Raw genomic sequence first — 15,944 nt, forward strand, 5'->3', positions numbered from 1 at the left:
CTAATAATCCGTTAGTAATCGGATTGACGGCTCAATCGGACTGAATGTAAACTTCATGAAACACCTTACTCGATCTGGATTAAATTTTGATCGGATTGAAAGGGGTGGTTTATTCCTTTTCTAATCCGATCGAGAGAACGGGTAAACACTTGATCGGATTGAAAACAGAAACAAAATAGACTGTGCATGTGCAATGATGTTGAAATAGCGCAATGTGGTATGACGCGTGGAACGAGCTTCTGTTCCTGTTGAATAAAGTGTGATATAAATGAGTGTCCCGTCATTCTAAAATTCTCCTTTCACTCAGCGTCTCTGAAGTGGAGCAGGACAACGTCCCACCAGGTCTTGTTCTTTCAGATTCTCATCCACAGACGATGGTTTCATATGCTCATAGTCTCCAAATTATGACCAGAGACGGATATTGAGTCAGCTGTTTAAAATAAAGAACCAATATAGGAGAATAGTTATTATGCGCAAACACCGGGAAACTGTATATTTGTGCAGTGTGCGCATGTCAAAAAATCGATTCCGATTTGAAGCTTGTGACTTTAAACAAAGTGATTGGGTTAATGTGTGCGTTTGTGTTGTGTAGTTTGTCATTAAGATTCATCAATCGGAATGAATTCAGTCCGATTGAAAAAAAAGTTGTGCATGTAAACATAGCCACTGACTCAGGCCTGATAGCGTTCCAGCGCCACGCCGGTTTTCCGGCGTAACGTTACAGACGTGTCTGGAAAAAAAAAAAAAGCAACAGCAAAAGAAGCGGAGTTCGACCAATCATAGCGCTGCGTTCATTAGCAAGCGGGTATGATTAAAAAATGCGTAAGGATGCTATCATTAAAAAGAGACTGAAAATCGACAGCAATAAAGAAGTCCGCTCGATCCCGCTTCCACTCCCGCGGCCGCCTTTGACTGAGTTCATGAGCGAGGACAGTAGGCCTAGGCTACAGTAGTCACGGTATTTCTGACTCCTGAAGGTAAACGGCTGGGGTGGATGTGGAAAGTTGAAGTATTGTATTGAGTTAACTTAATCTGGATTCTATTATCACACGGAGTGATCGGAATCGCATGGGTTATCTTAAAATACTCCGTCATTCATGTCACTCAGATAAGATTAAGACATCATACAGCCATGCACATTATACAAAGCTTAAGTATTGATGAACAATAAATCTAAATAAAATTAAAATCGCTATGGCTTACTGATTATGAAAGTGCTGTGATTTGTGGATTAATTTACTGATAAGCGCGAGTCTGCAAACAGGCGTTTATTTATTCATTCTCAGTGTTGAGAAACGTAGCCTGCATGTGTTACGTTATTGTGTTACAAAAACTAAAGTACCTAATTATGTTACATAATAATTTTGTATGAAAACTAGCGTGTTACTTGTGGATAAGAAACCGTTGTATCAGTACTGCGCGAGCTCTCTCTCCCACAAACACAGACCGCGCGCACAGAGAGAGATGATAATTGTAAAATGAAAATTGACGAACTGTTTTGTTTGCTCAGAGCCGAACGGCTCTGGTTTTGCTATTTATTGGTCCTGTGACAGGACTCCTGTCTATTCATTGTCAACTATTTTCTATAAGTATGTTTGTATTGGCCAACGTTTATTCAGCTAATGCGTGTCCTGTTTACAATGTGCAATGTTACAATGCAAAGACAGCACGGCACAAATAAAAGCCCTTTTTTCTTTTCTTTTTATCAAGTAGGCTATCATATTTGGATATAGAACTATCTTAAATTTACAAATGTTTTTTTTTTTTTTTTTTTTTACTGTTTTCTAGGTGTTTCTTAATTTTAGACTAGGTGACCAGCACACATTATTTTGCAATGCAATATTAATCATGAAAAAAATACATTGCAGTGCAAGTGAAATTTAGGATTTGGGTCGAATTCTAAAAACTTTAGAAGTCAAGAATTATGAAGATAGGCATGTGTTTGTGTGTGTCTTGCATTCTCAAAAAATAATGACAAAAATATATGACAACAATATAAGAAGACTAGAAGAACAATCGCTCATCACTTTGTGTCAGAAATTAGCGGAGGATAAACTCGCCCTTACGCATCTGTCCCAGGGAAAAAAGTTCAGGCTCAGGATTTTTTTCTACTATCACCCCTGCTGACTGATACTAATGACCCAGGTGACATATTTTTATACAGTTAGTTTGATAGGGGTGTAAGAAAAAATCGATACACTTAAGTATCGCGATATTTTACTTGGCAATACTGTATCGATTTTCAAAAACGCAATATCGATTTTTTTTTTTAGTTTACGTGCAAAAATATTCATGGTTCAAGTTTATGTTGTGTTTAAAATCCCTACCACTAGATGGCTATGCTGAGACGCACCACTAGTCTCTCGCCTAACCGCGTCTAACTTTTTGCTAAAAGCTAAAAACATAGCTATGGCTGAACCCCGCGTAAGACCGGCTCCTGCTGCATTCCGTGCTGAAGTGTGGAATTATTTTGGTTTCCAGAGTAAAGAGGGCTCTACAGATATCGACAAGAACCATGCGGTTTGTAAACTGTGTCTGGGAAAGATTAAGTACTCTGGTAATACCACGAATTTGAGGGCACATATAGCAAGACACCATTCAGACACTCAGTTAAGCGAACAGCAAGCTAAACGAGTCGACCCCTCACAACTCACCCTTGCTCAAGTTCAGACGCAAAAATTACCAACGACTTCAACTCGTGCAACCAAAATAACCCAGTCGGTAGTTTATTTCATTTGTAAAGACATGCGTCCGCTCAGTGTGGTTGAAAACGAAGGTTTCCGTTATATGGTGCAAACAATGGAGCCTCGTTACACTATACCGTCCCGGCAACACATCACTGATATCGCTGTGCCCAATCTTTACAAGGAGGTTAAAACAAACGTGCTGGAATGTCTAGCTTTAGCTGAGAAGGTTGCCTTGACATGTGACGCTTGGACGTCTAGGGCGACTGAGTCATATGTGACTATTACGGTTCATCACATAACTGACGAATGGAAGCTGGAATCCTGTGTACTGCAGACGAGAGCGATGTACGACAGCCATACCGGAGAAAACATCGCTGCCGTACTGAAAGAGGCCGTTGCTGAGTGGCGTCTGGACATAAAAGATCCCGTCTTAGTTACGGATAATGCCGCTAATATGCATGTGGCAGCTGAACTTGCCGACATGAGCCACATACGGTGTTTTGCACACAGTCTTAACCTCGCCTCACAGAAAGCGCTGAAAGTGCCATCAGTGGATCGACTACTCGGCAGGGTCAGACGCGTCACTGCATTTTTCAGACGCAGCACCATAGCTAGCCACCAGCTTAAACAAAATCAGGACCTGCTCAAGCTACCAAAGCACAGACTAATCACAGACGTTGTTACAAGGTGGAACAGCTCGTATGATATGGTGGACAGATTTTTAGAGCAGCAGCCAGCCATCTGTGCAGCACTCCTTTCAACAGAGGTCCGCAAGAGTGAGAAGGATATATTCACACTGACTGATGCTGACATCACATGTGCTGAAGCAGTACTCAAGGCACTCAAGCCCATGAAGGATGCTACCTTAGTGATGTCAGAGGAGAGCATGCCTACTGTTTCCCTCATTGCACCACTTTATGCAAAGCTTGTCATAGGCACAGAAGAACACCTGGATGACACACAAACCGTGAAGAGTATCAAGGCTGCTATAGCAAAAGATCTGGGAAAGAGATATGCTGATGAACAGGATACACTGCGAATGGCATCAGCTCTTGATCCTAGGTTTAAGGATCTACCCTTTCTCTCCGAGGCAGAGGCCAATGATGTCTACTTCAAAATAACTGATGCTGTGGTGGATGACCTCACCAAGCAACAGAATGTAAGTAAAAATAAATACATCAAATACACACAAAGGAAAATATTATGTTTAAATATTATTAAATATTATTAGGAAATAATATATGATCGCATAAGGCCTAAAGTGTAAATAAATAGTAATATAATCTCCATTTAATTGGACTTGAATCTATGTACAAAAATAGGATGAATTTTGATCATAGTTTTATTTTATTTTTCTTGTCACTTTATTTATTATTTCATTTTAATTTATTAAGTTTCATCTCAATATTTTATGATTATGCGTGGATCTTGGGCTTTGTTGTACATTTGTACATTTAAAAATGTTTAAATAAAGAATCACAAATAAAAAATAGGAATTTGGGCTAAGATACGATTTAGTGTTGGTGTACATAAATTTACTGTAAACTAATACTAGTTTGATTTGATGTTTTCAGCAGCAAGGGGAGGTAGAAAGTCCAATGGAGGAAGCTGGTCGGTCAGAGGAGGTTGATCAGCCAAATGGCCCTGTATCCACCCAGTCCCCCAACAAGAGACCAAGGAGCTCATGTGCTTTGGCAGACTTGCTTGGACCTACTTTTGCCTCTACCAAAAATAATGCAACGCCAAAATCTGCACATTACACTGCAAAAGCTGAAGTTCAACGTTTTAGGGAAGAACCCCCTTTGCCACTTCCAGAGAATCCTCTCAGTTGGTGGAAGTTCCATGAGCACGAGTACCCTCACCTATCCAAAGTAGCAAAGCGCTTTCTTTGCATTCCCGGTACAAGTGTCCCTTCGGAGAGAGTTTTCTCCTCCGCGGGAGATATTGTTAATGCACAGAGAAGTGTCTTAAAGCCTGAGCATGTTGATCAGCTGGTTTTCCTCCACAAAAACCTTAAGATTAAATAAGCTTCCCTTTTCATTGATTTAATAATTAGTGTTACATTCCTAAATGTTTCCTTTAGGAATCGTGTTTTTATAACACTAAGTGTTATGTGTTGGATCCTGCACCTCAGATTGCACCTTATGTTATGCATTAGCCTTTGTTATGCATTAGCCTGTTATGCATATGCATTGCAGTCAGGGGCTGTGTATTTTCTGACAATTTACATTAAGTTCTTCAATGTTTCCTTTAGGAATCGTGTTAGTGTTTTTGCAACACAAAACATGTTGGATGTACTAGGGTACATGTTGTGTACTAGGAATAGTGCAAGCACTTTTTTTAATTGACATAACAATGTCTTTTCTTTTTTGAGATTGTGTGATTTTTCAGATTTCTTTTTTTATGTATTGTTACAGGGTCTGTATTTATTTTATTTTATTATGGCTTACTTGAGCATATAAAAATGTGTTCACCAAGAACCTGTGAGCACAGTCCCAAACTGGCAGTTTGATTTTGCTTGTACTGAATTGTTGTTTACCTAAAGTAAACTTGTTTGACTTTTATGCACATCATGTCTTTTTTCAAATAATACTTTTTTCTACAATGATAGTCCTACTTTAAAAAAAAAAATCGCAATATATCGCATTATGAACAGTATCGGAATATATCGCGATATATTGAATCGTGACCCATGTATCGTGATACGTATCGTATCGCCAGATTCTTGCCAATACACAGCCCTATAGTTTGATATAGCTAATTAAATTAAATTAAATTACAAATAACAGTTACAATTAAATTAACACAACACACTATTTACAATTCACATTTTTTTTTAGGGGGAAAAATAGGTTAAAAATAAACCAATATATTATTGAATAACTGACACAAGTCGCAAGTGACACTTCTGGTCCCTTTTTATGATGTTTTTGTTTTTTTGTGTGCAGAAAGTTTGGATCTAAGATCCCTGCAAGTGCATGTCGTCTGCAAATATAGTCATAACAGTGTGTATCTGTGTGTTTTCGTCAGTTCGGGCCTCGTCAAACTCCGGTCCTGGCAGCCCATCACCGGACTGGTACAAAGAGTTTGTGACCGAGCCAGATTCAGAGGTGCTGGAGCATTCTGGGAAAATGGTGTTGCTTTTTGAGATCCTCCGCATGGCTGAAGACGTGGAAGATAAAGTGTGAGTTATGTTTTGTCATAGTAGCATCAGCTCAGGGCTCATTGTCTTCAGTGTCAGGTGATCATCTATGTAATGAATGTGTGCTCAGGTTGGTGTTCAGCCAGTCTCTCATTTCTCTGGACCTCATCGAGGATTTTCTGGAGTTGGCTGGCAGAGCCAAAGAGGAAGGAAAAATTTCACCGTACAAAGGTTAGACATGCTGGTATTTAGTTAATTATTGCTCTTTCAGCAATGTTTTCCCTCTGCCTTGAGCACACTGCTTTATAAACTCTTGTTTTCAGGGTTAGTCTGACATTTATGCCACTCAAAGTCTGCATGCTTTTCATTCTTAATAAACTCTCTTGCAGTTAATGACAGTATATTTTAATTACTATTTAGTGCAGTGTACATCATTTTAAATTCTTACCATGTCATGAACAAGAAATGGTCAATGAGTCAATGCATGTTTTCAAAGAAAACCATTCTCAGGTTTGCTTCTCAGTCTTTCAAAATGTAATTTTGACGTTTTTATGACTTTTAGCCATTTAAGCATTATTCCAGTATTCTAGGCATGCTAGTATTTAATAGATTTAAATATTAATATACAGTAATAGTTTAAAAGATGTTTAAAAAAAACACCTTTGAACTTTGTCTTGCCGGTTGGATTATAATATAAACTTCTAATATTGTTTATATTCTTTGTTCCTTATTTATGACTTCATATGGTTTGTACAGTGGCCCATGTGTTTATTAGGAGTTTTCTGTTATACGTTTATGGCCAGTCGTGCCGTTTTTATTTGAATTAAATTTGCTGTAAATTTAACATTGATTTTAGCAAATAAAAAAGCAAAGTGAGCACTGATCCAGTGAGTGCAAACTGTTGTTACATGCGAAAACTCATCTTATATTTGCACACACATCTGACACAGATCTGGGTTAAGTGTCTGCAGAAACACGCAAACATGCGCATGTAAATATAAAGCCTCTGGAATAAGGTCATGGTCCTAATTAAACCCGTGCAGCTGTTTTTACTTTCATTTTGAAAATGATTAGGCCTTTTTTATTTTGCAAAAAAATGTTTGCTTAAGGCTTTGCAATTTGTAATGAAAAGATCACAGAGGAATAATTGGAAACATATTGAAATGTTAGGTATGAACACGAGTGTGGGAGGCCACAATATTAGATGCTGAACACGAGACATTGCCACCTATGAAGGGTGCATACTTTCCCCAGAGCTCTTCATATACAGCACACACCCTGCCAGGGTTCCCATGGGTCCTTGAAATCCTTCAAAATTTGTGAATCTAAAAAAATAATAATAATAATCAAGGCCCTGGATAGTTTTTGAAAATAAACACATGGATACAGGTCCTTGAAAGTGCTTGAATTTATTTTGTGCAAGTTTTCTTGAAAAAATTCCATATTATTCCCTCTGATCCGCTAATGTGTTATTTCGCCAACACTTCATGGCCTATGCATACTAGCTTGCTTGATTTACGTTAGTTACGCACATTTACGCGTTACGTTAAGTGTTTCCCGCGTGAGGTACTTTGTGTTGTATGTTGCCATGACGTTCACGCGCGAAAAACTGTAACAATGTATCTTACAAGGTAACACGATGTAACCTTGCTCTCACTTGAAACGTGTCCCCACATTAAGTCCTTGAATTTGAGGGTATTGGACCTGGAAAGTCCTTGAAAGGTCCTTGAATTTGAAGTTAACCAAGGTGTGGGACCCCTGCAGGGCCATGACTGCTGCAGAAACCTTTGCTAGAAATGGCTTGTTGACTGGCTATGCTGTTGTTCTTCAAGGTGAGGGCAAGTGGTTCAGAAACATTGACTACTACCGCCTGGATGGTTCCACGAACGCCTTGACCAGGAAGAAATGGGCAGAGGAGTTCAATGACACCAGTAATGTTCGGTAAAAACACTTTTCCCTTTGGAGTAGCAAGTAGTGGAACTGTTCCTCACTTCTCCACTAGTGTCAAGCACTCTTGTTCTTGTTCTCCACAGGGGTCGATTGTTCCTCATCTCAACCAGAGCGGGTTCTCTCGGGATCAACTTGGTAGCTGCAAACAGGGTCATCATTTTTGATGCCTCATGGAACCCATCCTACGACGTTCAGAGTATTTTCAGAGTCTATCGCTTTGGTCAAGTGAAGACGGTGTTTGTCTACAGGTTTTTGGCTCAGGTGAGAAAATAGTTCAGATATTTGGATGAGTTTATTTGTTGTTCATTTCTATGTAGAAATGCACACGTTTATTTACAGACAGGGCTTTTGAATAAAGAGTTAGCTGAGAGACTCAACTAACACCAGTTGGATGATAACACGATGCTAAGCTAGTAATACTTTTATATGCACTTGTTTTCTGATTCTGCAACAAGCTTGGCTAATATTTTCATCCAAGAGAGCATACAACATTCTGGGATTGCTTTATGTGCAAAGCATGATGACATCTATAATGGCTACAAATGTTGCCTTATTGGGCTCATTACTCAGTCAGTCATCAGATCTGTAATGTTTTTTGTTTCTAAAGGGAACCATGGAGGATAAGATCTATGACCGGCAGGTCACCAAACAGTCGCTGTCCTTCAGAGTTGTTGACCAACAGCAGATTGAACGTCACTTTACGATGAACGAACTGACGGAGCTCTACACTTTTGAGCCCGACCTGCTGGACGATCCCTCTGAGAAGAAGAGCAAGCGAGCCACACCCATGTTGCCCAAGGTGAAAACCACTTCACTGCACCGTTTTTGTCTCTTTCTCCAACAGAAAACATATTGGTGTTTTTGTCTCAAATTGTCAAGTCAGATTTATTTTGTATAGATCTTTTCACAATACACATTTTCTAAGCAGGTTAATAGAAAATCATGATGTTAATGTTTATAATATCTTAATATCTTCATGCCTTGTAGTCGCGTTTAGCAGATTAGAGCTGGCTGATAATATAATCTACATTTTGCTTTGATACAAGCAATCGAACATTGCAATATGGCTTTGCATGGGTGTACTGTATGAATGTGAATAAAGTTGGATGGAATATCCAACTTTATACATAAAGCTTGGCGATAATACAGTTTACATTGTGCGACAATATAAACAATCAAGTGATTTGCTTCTGTCCTTTACAGTTGTTGTTACCCCAGTGAGATCTTGTGTGAAAAGTTACTAAATAGATTTGTATGTCAATCTGTGCTATATACAGTGACAGTCACTGTTGTAAAGTGTGACCAAAGTCTTGGCTAAGTCGTCAGTGAGAATCCACCCTGACATCGCCATTTAGACACAACATTAAAAGGATACAGCACATCTCAAATTAGACTTGCAGCTGGAGAGAGGAGATAAAGGACTGCTTATTCTGAGCAAACTCTAGGCAAATTTGGTAGTATGATTATAATGTGACAGAAACATTATAAAGCAATCTGTTTTTCTTGCATATCATAGACAAGTGTATCTTTCCCACATACCTTTTTTCAATTTCTGTGCTCCTAATGGGCCTTTATTAGTCTGTTGTCTGAGCTTGTAGTCTCTGTCTTGAGCTTGATGCACGATTGATCCAAGACTAGGGACGAAAGAAATCTTTCTAAGATCCCCACTTTCAGAATCATGTGTGCACTCGGGCTGAAGTCGAATGCTCCTGGCCTGTTTTGTTCCATGCACGTTTCCTTTTGATGTTCTCAATGGATGAGACACTGTTATTTACTGGTTTCCAAACCATTCGGCATTTTGAGGATTTGAAGAAAAGTGCTCCGCTCTTGTCTTAATAGTTTTGTCCCCTTTGTGCACCTGTGCTTAGAAACGCTCAGAGATAATAACAGGAGAGAACCCCTGAAGATTTTACAAGACCACATTGCCTTCGATTGTGCATCTAATCATTCACAACAGTTCGCAGCTGCACACAGCTACCTCTTGTGACCCTTGTTTACTGAAGTGCTTTATATTGCAGAACCGGTGATGCTGGGCTCCCTTGGAGGCAAAGGCATCTAGTACACGTCACCTTTATTTATATAGCGCTTTTTACAATACAGATCGCAGCTTTACAGTGAGAACAGGAATATAATGCAACAAAGTTTGTTTCCAGAAGAAAATAGCGTCACATTCCAGCTTAAGTTCATGATGGTTCATTTTTGTTGTAAAAAAAGTAATACATTTAGTTAATTTATATTCAGTTTATAGCCACTCTGGAGAAAACAGTGATGTCATCGTCCAGCTAAGTTCAGTTCTCATATAATGGTTTCAATGCAGGCAAATATAAATAATATTATTGAAAATTAAATTAAATGCACCAAATGTGCTCAAATCACACAGCATCGTAGCACACAAGGGTTATGTTGGCTATACAACCCCCTCATCTCTCTGCTGAAGTCTCCCTGTTCTATCATAAGCTGTTAGTTGATGTTTGAGAAGCTTGTTGTTCTTTATCGAGCTTTTAATCGGAGATGAAGCCCACCCTTTGCGCACAGCAGATGACCACATTTGGCCATATGTGCACCAGAATGTAGCAAGTCAGCTGTTATGGATGGGAATCTGCTGCCTGTAATCGTCTGAAGATGAGTCAGTCATCCCTCAAAGCCTGTAGTCATATTTCTATTTCTCACAATACCCTCGCCAAGTTTATGGAACACAGGAAATATTTCTAAACTTGGCAGACCTCTACCCATCGCCCTTTTCCTTACCTTGTGCATGTGTCTGTCAATGCCTTGATCCTTTTTTAATAAGCCATAATAAATATGACACTTGCACTTTTTTTGTAACGACTGTTACAAAACCACTTTGGACTGAGAACTAAGAAACTATTGAACTATTAGCTAATATAATTTGAATAGCTAGGCTACAGTTCTATTTTTACATTCTCAATCACACTATTAAAACCTGACAGCGACATCATAATTTTGACAATTTTCAATTTATCGTACTTCACAAACTCATTTTAATTACCAAAAATATAATATTTAGCTGCCGCCTTTGCATGCAACCCAGTTACTACATTATTCCCCCCTCCATTGAATGAATAATAATTAAAATGGTAACGCATTATTTGGATTCTTTCTTAAAGCACAGTGGGAAGTAAATTCATTAAATTTTCCCACATTTTAAATGCATTGTAGTGTTTACTGCATTTAATCTCAACCATTCAACCCCATTACCAAAAAAAAAAAAATACACTACCAAATATTGTTTGTAATAAAGATGATCCTCGGTGTACAATTTTAGAATTTAACCTAGGATGTTGTTAATATATTACAGATGTAATGGTTTTTATTATTCAGGCATGTCCTCAATTTGGTAAAAGGACTGGGAGGAAAAAATCTCATGAAATAAACATAAAACGACTAACCACATATAATATTTAGCTTACCTGAGCTAGACATTTACTTGCCCACTGCTAATAAAATTTTTGTTTGTTTGTATAAGTATTACACATTAAAACTCAAATGAAACCTGATAGTTAAGTTAACATTTCCTTCAAAGCCTCCAGGATACAGAGTATAAGCAATTCCCTCTGTAATAGTACACTATAAACTTACTCTGATCTAGCGATAGCAAAGCTCCCACCAGAGCGCTGTTACTGCCCTGTTACTTTCCCTAGTGTTTCTGGGAACACTCCCCCACCCCCTCTCCATCTAAAGCACACATCCCGCTTCTGAACCTGTGTGCCGTTTCAGCTCACCCAAACATCATGCCATCATGAAGGCCATCTGTTACGCTGATTCACTATTTAGTCTCTGAAGTTTTCAAAGGATCGCTGTAAACCTCCCCCGACCTGATGAACAGTCATTATTCCAAACCCCTTTTAGGATGTTCTTGTGCTTTTCAGAGAAACTAATTGGAGACAAAGGAAGCTAGCGGACTTCCACTCTAATGACAAAGAAGAGTGCTTTGGCCCAGACACAAGAGCCACCCAGCTTGGGGTCTGGCCCTGCCTCGGGCTCTCCGGAGGCCCTTTATAGAGCTGAGACCCTTGGGCAGACTCGAGTGACACGGTTGGGTCGGTGTGTACACTTCCCAAAAGTGGTCCATCGGTGGGAAAGTGGTAATTTGCTTTCGCTCAGGCTCCCCTGCCGACTGGCTCTCGTTGAGCAAAGGAACAGACTTTAGTTGGGGTAATTAGGTGCAGGGACTGGCCTTAATAAGTCCCCCAGATGTTCCTTAAATAAGTGGTTGCCTTCAACCCTCCATTTTTAGATATTTGCCCCAACTTGGATGAAAGACCTGAAGGTGTGAACTGCAGTGTGTCGTAGAAGTTCTCACCTAAAGTCCTCCATTCAGTAAATAGTAGAAAAGTTGTAGAGAAAGATATTCCTGATGGACATCTGACATACGGTCCTGTGCCAAACATCAAGAGCTCTGCAGACACAGACTGTTTATATCAGGGCACTGAGGTTATGTGTATAATTTGTGTGCAGCTGTAGAGTACATTTTGCCTGGCTAAGGTTAGGTATTACAAATATCTCAATCCTTCACATTCCTTGAGTCTCTTGCCCCGGACCCCTTGGTTTCTTTGGTTTGTGCACCTGCATGTGTCTTGTGAAATCTGAGGCACGCATTAGGCTCTTCATTTTAAAATGCTAGGTAAGATTTTTGTTCACATGGATGCCCATTTTCAGATCACAAAGGTCAAGTTGCGCACAAGTTTTTTTTGTTGTTGTTGTTTTAATCACCTGAGCAGGACATCTATAGTTTAACAAAAAAAAAATTCTTCCACGCTTTTCCTGTTTCTTTAGCTTTTTTATGGTTGTAGCCCGTCACACTTCCATTTTCCCTTTCTAAAGAGCGAACTGCAGACGTTTATAGCAGTGGTAATGAGTGAAATAAAACCATGTTTGAATATGGATTGCATTTATTATATGATGGCATGATCAAAAACCTTGAGAGGCAATTGGGCTGAAATAGCTGTAAATGTGCTGAAAATGATTTAGTAGGAAGCCAAATGGCAAGAAAAAGGACCTTGTGTCTTTGAACCTGATTGCATTTTTCACACCAGCAGCATTCATCTGGGACTGTGTCTTAAGTAAATTGCCTTTTGTTTGCCAAGTCGTAAATGTATGTAGTTGAGCAGAGCTCTTCAAGTTTAGTTTAATGTTCTGTTTCACCAGCAGTGATTTGGTAGCCGTGTCTTTGTTTCAGCTTTCTATTTTAGGAAAACATACTTACTCCTGTCAGCCTTGAATTGATAGCTGTTCAAGCCAATTTAAAAAATGTCATGCAGAGAGCAAACAAGCTGTCAAGTAATGCATTAAGAGTGCCACTGTTCAGGCAAAACTTTGAGGCGATTTAGCCAGAAAGGTCTTTGCGTAACAGTCTTGATAGATTATGAGTAGAACTGGCCAACATGAACGATTGAAATGGTGCACAATTAGACATGATGCAAGTCGTGCAACGAAAGGTCAATTTTCTTGAACAATTTAGTAATGAACAATTCAAAGTGGCAAGAGACAAATAATTCTGTCAGTAATATTGATTTGCGCTGCTTAGGGAATGTTTCTGGAAATGTATGTGATTGGTACACCTTACTCAGTTGCTCAGTGTATCTACATTAAAAATGTTTCTTTTGTCACATTTCAAGCTGGGTAGAACACATTGTATAAACACTTTTTCCAGCTAGTGAGAGAATTGCAGTGGGAAAATGCACATTAATAGTTCAAAAGAAACTTGTAGGTCAGTTTACTCAAGCTTTATTATTATTGTTATGGGGTTCAACAATCTGTTTTCAAAAGGATGCATGTACAACAGCACAAAAAATTCAAAGACTCACAAGGAAATGATTTCTGTGGTGGTGAAGTGAGAAGACGCTGTGAGACACACAGGCACACCGAAAACCAATGCAACTATAATTATTGCTTGATTTTGTCTGTTTTGTTACCAACACCCTGATGAAGGCCAGTGGACCGATACCCATTGGTGTTTTTTAATGGTTTAGCCCTCGATCAAATAATAAAGGCTTTTTTTACTTTTGTAACCCACTGAGTGCCTGGACTTGGATTTTTTCCCAATTTTTTATGAGAAGGCGCTGTGTTCAGACACGGGCAGATCGACGACTCCTCACCTGGGGCTGTATTTATCCTTGCAGAAGTCTGGCTCAAGCACCTCCATGCTTTGATCAGAAGCAAAAAAGCTTCCTCCCCCCGTTTCACTTCCTGTGGGATCCGAACTCCCAATTTCCCTGAGAAAAGAAAAAAAATCTGCAGTCTGCTGATTTCCCCCATTCCCCCACCCAACCTATTCCACATCCATGCATGGAGTAAAACGATATCCTTTTCTTAAGCCGTCATTATGTGCGGGGTTAGCTCACATTATGACAATGCAGGAGTTCTTGTTACCGTCATTAGTGGCTTTGGTCGAGATGCACATGTAGGGCAGGTTACGGAGACGGGCGAGACCACCCGCGGAGCTCCAGCCTGGAGATTAATCAGGAATCCCAGAATTCCTTGCTTCACTGTCATTTGACCCAGCGGCTCAAAATTGGACAATGTTCAGATAAGCTCAGGCCCAGGTCGGACCTCTCATGACGGCGAGTGTTTGAAATGTGCTCAAGCAACAGCTTCATCATCGAATTGTCTTTCGCTCTGCACACTTTCAACAAGAGGTCATCTTTTCCATGGGGTCTTTTTCACGGTTGGGATGTAGAAGGGGTTTCTCACATGGCAGCATCCAGCCATGTTTTAATTTAGGCACTTAGCCAGAAATTACCTTCACCATCATAGGCCAGGCCTGGCATGATTATGCTTACTTTCGCCACATGTTTTTATTTTCCAGCTATCGAAGCCATTTACTGAAAAGCCTTGATGTGGATGGATCTGTAGCGGCGCTCTCCATTACACTCTGCTGTAATGCAGAAAGCATGGCTCTGTTATTGGTACCTGTCTTACTGCTGTTATCTTTCTTTCTTGAAATAAACCCTGATCTGATTATTCATGATACACTCTTCGGAGGATGATTGAGGTTTTCTCACTTCATTCCTTGGATTCGCTTTATCCAAACCTTTTCTGTAGCAATTTAGTAATCAGTCCTGAGGCTTTTTCCCTTTGAATGTTAGTCACGATTATGATTAATTTTGTTTTTGTTTTATTTTGTTTGTTGTTGCTGCTCAATCGGGCGATGACGTAACTATAACGTGTTTTATACTCATATGGTTGGGATCCAGCAGTACATTGGAGATGTTTCCAGATTTTGAGGACCTTTTTAATGTAAAGTCCAGGCAAGACAAAGAAAAGCAAACAATAGCTGTAGAGTAATTTTAAACCATGTTTGTTAGAGGCCTGGATGTGAATTATGCGCCACTCAGGTATTGTTTTCAATAACAGTGTAGTCATGGATACCAGAGTTGCATGGAAGTTATTTTAAATGTCCTATTTTGAACATTTGGCTGGAGGCTGTTTCTCTTTTAATTTCAGCTTTGTGGTGCAAACGAACTGCTGTGTTCGTGTGTTATGAAAACGTATTGTAACTTTCGAAACTCAAAACTTGTCTAAAAGTAGACTCGTATATATGAGGCAAAAAATTACTCGTTCTGAACCTTTGTAACTCAAGTCAATGAATATGTCCACACATGACCGTCCACGTGTACTATTAGGTGATCACAATCTTAGGTCGTTCAGTTACAGTGAGGTAGTGATGTATCTTTTCTTCCATATTGTGATGTAAATCTAAGTGTAGCGGATTATCGAAAAAGAAAAAATGTAGGGCGGGACATGGTTCTGGTGATGGATCGTTGACTGGATGTTGAGATGTGGGCATGGCATTCAAAAGTGTAGGCAGATGAATATGAGCTTGCACGGTCAAACGAGGTTAAAAAAAGAAACATGGATGAATCGCTCACAATAAGATCTATAACTTGCATTTACAAAAAAGATGGGTGAATTTTCATTGCATGCAGACATTAAAGGATTAGGGATTTTTTTGCCTGGTAGGCAACAGAAATGTTAATTTATTGTTAGTGGTTCAACGGATTACAAAACTCATTGTGATTTTTGAGTCACAGGTAAGATAATTTTTCGGATCAGTGAATAGTTCAAACATTATCAAAGGCAAGTGAAAAGTGGGTAAAAAATAAGATCAAACACTAATTACAAGCATAGATAAATACAATACA

The 15,944-nt window shown here is 39.3% G+C and overlaps 1 protein-coding gene across 2 annotated transcripts in view; it reads left to right on the top strand.

Moving 5' to 3' along the window:
- Window positions 1–15,944, top strand: part of atrx (ATRX chromatin remodeler) — a 56,748-nt gene that overhangs the window by 32,389 nt on the left and 8,415 nt on the right. For both annotated transcript variants that reach the window (XM_077235634.1, XM_077235635.1), the window contains exons 26-30: window positions 5,718–5,871; window positions 5,960–6,060; window positions 7,662–7,770; window positions 7,863–8,040; window positions 8,387–8,578. In XM_077235634.1, coding sequence (XP_077091749.1) covers window positions 5,718–5,871; window positions 5,960–6,060; window positions 7,662–7,770; window positions 7,863–8,040; window positions 8,387–8,578 — 734 coding nt within the window. The remainder of the gene's footprint in view (window positions 1–5,717; window positions 5,872–5,959; window positions 6,061–7,661; window positions 7,771–7,862; window positions 8,041–8,386; window positions 8,579–15,944) is intronic.

Source organism: Siphateles boraxobius, unplaced genomic scaffold (genome assembly GCF_051911475.1).
Source record: "Siphateles boraxobius isolate OS27281-9 unplaced genomic scaffold, OSU_SipBor_1 2, whole genome shotgun sequence".
Lineage (NCBI taxonomy): Eukaryota > Metazoa > Chordata > Actinopteri > Cypriniformes > Leuciscidae > Siphateles > Siphateles boraxobius.